Source organism: Folsomia candida, unplaced genomic scaffold (assembly GCF_002217175.1).
Source record: "Folsomia candida strain VU population unplaced genomic scaffold, ASM221717v1 Fcan01_Sc004, whole genome shotgun sequence".
In the NCBI taxonomy this organism is placed as follows: domain Eukaryota; kingdom Metazoa; phylum Arthropoda; class Collembola; order Entomobryomorpha; family Isotomidae; genus Folsomia; species Folsomia candida.
This window is the reverse complement of record NW_019091196.1, coordinates 9,895,059-9,900,214: the sequence shown is the minus strand read 5'-3', so window position 1 is coordinate 9,900,214 and position 5,156 is coordinate 9,895,059. Positions and strand designations below refer to the sequence as shown.

General features: G+C 36.8%; 1 protein-coding gene and 1 long non-coding RNA gene across 10 annotated transcripts; both read left to right on the top strand.

Moving 5' to 3' along the window:
* The first annotated feature begins 263 nt into the window (after positions 1–263).
* Positions 264–2,637, top strand: LOC118435395. The gene is made up of 6 exons (XM_035851406.1): positions 264–357; positions 400–683; positions 760–1,034; positions 1,152–1,419; positions 1,484–2,013; positions 2,084–2,637. Exons 1-5 carry the CDS (start codon positions 264–266, stop codon positions 1,625–1,627), a joined length of 1,065 nt encoding a protein of 354 aa, XP_035707299.1. The 3' UTR covers positions 1,628–2,013; positions 2,084–2,637.
* Positions 2,638–2,880: 243 nt separating this feature from the next.
* On the top strand, positions 2,881–5,156 carry LOC110849395. 9 transcript variants are annotated; one of them, XR_004834816.1, is made up of 7 exons: positions 2,883–3,042; positions 3,511–3,598; positions 3,682–3,743; positions 3,835–3,921; positions 3,979–4,251; positions 4,336–4,512; positions 4,592–5,156. It is a non-coding gene; the product is annotated as an uncharacterized LOC110849395 (long non-coding RNA). The 9 variants fall into 9 exon arrangements; XR_004834814.1 differs by having other exon boundaries at positions 2,884–3,042; positions 3,511–3,593; XR_004834817.1 differs by lacking the exon at positions 2,883–3,042 and having other exon boundaries at positions 3,179–3,743; positions 4,592–4,726; positions 4,796–4,892; positions 4,974–5,156.

Below are 5,156 nucleotides of genomic sequence, written 5' to 3'. Positions count from 1 at the left end.
ACGAGGATGGTATTCGATGGAGATGCAGACATAGCGGAAGTAGGACTAATTACGCACAGTTATGTTGTGTAGATCACTGCAATAACGTTGTCGTCGATTGCAGTATGTGCATGAATCACCTTAGAGAAAGGTAAACAAATTGAGATACATATTTATTACTTGGAATTGTCGTTATAATGTAAGTAATACTTTCAACAGAGGAGTTGGGTTATACCCAGGAAACGAAGCAATGATTTACGCACTTCCTTGGTCAACCCCTAACAATGATCCTGCAGGAATTATATGCCTGTTTACGCATCTGGAAGACACAGGAAAGGCTGCCAAAAAGCATGTGGATGCAGAGGGGTGTACAGATAGGTATGAGTTACTTATTATTATGAATTATGCACATATTACCAGAGTTGCAGTTGCGCAGATATCTGAAACGAGCCAAGTGGACACCGGATACAGAAAATGCTCTTCCTCTGTGTTTGGCTCCTAATGACAAGAAGTACCAATACAAATTCTACACCAGAAGTCAATTAGGAGGGGACATTTCCACCATAGTTCGTCCAAGAAGGAACATGTTAACAAAAGAAGACAAGAATATCGTAAACGAGGCAATTCGATCAAATTTGCAGAAACTTCCCCAAACCACATTATACAAGATGTCGAAGATGGAGTTTTGGAAAAACGATGATGTGGTAAGACATTTTGAATCTAAATTAAAAAAAAAATTAAACTAGACGATATAGCTGAAATTTGTATGCTTCTATATAGTTCCAGGCAACCCTTAAAACTACACCAAGAAGGAGCAAAATTGTCCTTGAAGCTATTCTGAAGGATGTTGATGATACCATCGCGGATGGCGCATGGAGAGATGCAGAAGAAGAAGAGGATGAGATCAGTGAAGATGATACGGATGCCAAGATATATGTTATGCGGTGGATAAACCTCAACGGAGTTGCTGCAGGTGTTGTGTGTTTGTTGACTACTCTTGAAGATCGTGAGGAAGCCGCAAAGCAACACGTGTCAATTGAACAATGCACCGACAGGTAATAAAATTGTCCAGAAAACATTGCGGGCACAGTCGGGTGACCCGATTTTAGATTTAAATTAGGGAATTTTTTTAAAATCTAACATTAGTAATAAACATTCTTACTTATTCTTAGATTTCTGAAGTTCGCCAAATGGACACCTGACACTAAAAACACCGTAGAATTGTGTAAGGCTCCTGGTCCAAAAAAGTATCAATATAAGTTTTTCGCAAGATTTATGATGGGTGGCTGCATTTCTACATTTACTCGTCCATCCGAGAACATTTTAACCCCGAAAGATAAAAACGTAATTGTTAGTGCCATACTGGACAATCTAGAGCATCTCCCAAATCCTACACTATACAAAATGTCTCAAATGGATTTTTGGAAGCAACAGCAACAGGTATACCTTTGTGAAATCAATAAAGTTAATATGAAAAACCATGGTATGCATATGTTTTTGATAGTTTCAAGATTTGTGGAAAGAGAGAAGAGCCGGACTGGTAAAGAGTCAGATTGTTGCGATGTTGGAGGACCTGAGAAATACAATCCGGTCTGGAGCGTGGGAAGAAGCGGAGGAGGAATGTGGCAACACATCCGATGAAGATTAGAGGAGCTACATTGAAGATGGACACAAATTAATAAACACATCCTAAAATCAACTTAATTATAATTTAACTGCGTCGAATTTTAGTTTTATTTATTTATCTTTATCAAATTAACACGTGAATGTATATTTGTATTTTATTGCATCACACATGTTTAGAACCTTGACATTTCTGTTTTCGTTTGAACAAAAATTACAATTTACAATAAAATTTCCAAACGTGTTAGACCCCTATCTAAATGGCTTACATGGCTTAACTTTAATTACACTAAACTCAAAATTCATTTATTAATAATTTAGTTTTCAACCAATCTACCACAAGGGAGAGAAACACACCCACTCCGTGTCTGAATCTCACAAGAACAAGTTTCACGTTCAGGAATTCCAAAAGTAAGGAAAAGAAAATTGAAATGAAATGATGCATATGTAAAATAATCTCTTTTTTAAATCCTCTCTCCAGACACACCCACCCACAGAAACAAGAGTACCAAAAGTGGCTTCATCCCATCCACGCCGGTTGGGGACACGGAGGTGGACACTAAGGTGGACGCCGACGTAATACTAATTCTGATTAGGAGTAAAAAGATTGCCTTTCCCCACAACCACAAGAACACGAATAAATCAAGATATCAAGATGGAGCTTTATTATTCCCTTTAAATTTCGTCTCTGAAACAACAATCCTACAACTACAAATATTTGCTTTATTGATGATGATCTACTACCCTGTAGGACAAGTGCAAATCGACAAGAGTTGCATCAAATGCTAGTCAGTCTGAAACGGTATTATTTTCGCACAGAAAAAAAATTACTATTATCTACAAGCATGAATACTTCTTAAATCATGTTGTTATATAAATTTTGGATTGATTTTTTCTCATCTTTTTCTTGACAAGTTTCTCAATTATGCTCAATTCTTGTTATGAACTATATCAACTATCCCACGTTGCTAGCAGTATTGACTTCTTAATCGCTTTATATTGAATTTATCTACATGCTTTTTTAATAAAAGATCATTCCGGATTTTACTGTCGATTGTGCTGGAATTCTTAAGCATAAATGCATTAATATATTTCGTAAGTTGTCCCTGGTAGCATTGCGTTATGATAAGGTAACAAAATTTGCATAATTTTGTGTCTTTATTTGGTTTCAGTATGCAGTTTTGTACATGCAAACACACACTTTCCTAATAAATAGTCCTGAATAATGACTAAGAATTTCCTCAGTTTAAGACTACTAATGTTTTTCTAGTTACATTGATATCAGAATGGGCGACATCATTTCAACTAGATTTAGATGATAATAATTATCAACTAATGACCAACTAATGATGATGTTCAGGAGTAGATACGATATCGCAGTTGATTCCTGGAACCGTGGTGGATCGGTTGACGTTCCCCGACAACTGGATGGTTTCTCATGTGGAGACTTTTGTCTAGCCTCAGGGTGCGTAAACATTTTTTTTTGTCCGTGGGTGGTGCAAGGATGATTTTTTTCCCAAAAAAATCGAAAAATCAAAAGTTGGGGAATTGCATGCAATTTTCCCATGAATTTGGTTGTCAACCAAATATTAGAAATTATAGTATTCTGCCCCAACGACCTCATCCGACGCATGTGACCCCCACTGGTCAACCACTTGACCGATTTTATGGATCTTCTAACTTTATTCCTCATCTACAGAGATGAAGACCAGGATAAGACGCATTTATTTCATTTCTAATATTTGGTTGATAACCAAATTCATGGGAAAATTGTATGCAATTCCCCAACTTTTGATTTTTCGATTTTTTTGGAAAAAAAATCATCCTTGCACCACCCCCTTAGGAGAAACCACGGACAACAAAAATGTTTATGCACCTTGGTCTAGCCTACATGCAAGAGTTACTTAGGGGGGATTCGGCACAGCTGAACCTAATTGATCCGTTAGAAGTTCCTACACGACGCCCTTGTATAGCTATGGATCTACTGAAAAGTGAGGTTAATGGACGTGCAATGTTGTCAGCAAAGCCAGAAGAACAAGCAAAAGATAGAACTGCAAAAATTTTACTTCTTCTACACAGGCGGCATTGGATACGCACTACCAAAGCATCTCTTAGACAAGTTGAACAAGAATTGGAAGAAGGTGAAGCAACAGAATTTCTTGTTTCCAGAAAAACGGTTTTGGAGATTAACCAAAGATTTAATTAATTAAGATTTGTTTTAATCGGTTCCAGAAAGACGAGTTTGGAGAAACAGATTAAGGATGCAATCAACACAATCCTGCCACCCGGAGAATATTATTTAGACAGTGGATACAGAGTGTAAGTGAGGTGCAAAAATAATGTTTCAATTTATTTTAATCGTATCTTAACTCTTAGAACACAGTCAAGCACGAACGAGTCTGGATTAACGCAAGCAACAAAGCGCGCTAAATTGACGGAGGATTCTACTCACAACACTCATCCTGTCACCGATGGAATGGCTAGACCGCGGAACGCTACACGTTGATACATCCACGAAACTCCTGATGGAGTTAGGTATAAATCACGAGGAACAAGAAGTGGAATGACAAGCTGGGACAGAGTGTGTTCCACAAAAGATTGTCCAAGACTTGCAAGTAGGGACCAATGCAATTCATGTGCCCATGGAAGGTAACATTAAACAGTTCACAACCTAAAATTTAACACACTAATATGATGTAAACACTTTATAACGACTTTTTATACAAAAAACAGGAAACCGAACAAGGCACACCCACGTGGGAAGCAAGCAGGATTTGTATATGAAGACAAAGACGGAATTAGATGGAAATTCAATGGGACCGTCTTCCAGGTGATGTGCTCGACGCAGAATTGTCCACGACTTGCACATGCTAATTCAAATGGGAAATGCAATTCATGTGCACATAACAAGTAATTAAAAAAATCATTCCTAGAATATATTACAATAATAGCTGGAGTAAATTTATGACACTGGTGATTCCAACAACAGAAAGCCGTTTCAACAACACCCTAAATGGAGTGAAAGGTTCAAAGGATACGAATATGAAGACAATAACGGAGTCCGATGGAAAATCAGTGGTTCAAACAAATTTCACAAATTGTGTCTCAACAAACCTTCCCCAAGGTTCGCAACAGGAGATAATTCCATTATATAATATTTATAGTAGCAGAGCTCACTTATCATTTCACAAAGGTCGCATTACGTTTAACATCTGAAGAATCTCAAAACAAATAGTAAGTCTTGATACGACAACGACTCAGAATACATACGTAAGCATTTGTCTAAATGAGTAAGTTTTAAGTTAATTAAAAAACTACGATTATCCTTACTCTATTTGGTAACAACACTTGTGAATAATTGCAATTTTCAGCCCAGAGTTTAAAGCGTCTTAATAAATACTACTGAATTCATGCAAAAATAGGATTCACATGAAAATGTAGTTTATTTTAGGCTATTTTAACCACGTGCACTTGAAAACGTTGCAAAATTATTTATAACTATTAAATACGTATAGCTTTTCTAGGATGATTGATTAAATGTTTGTTTCTTAAAA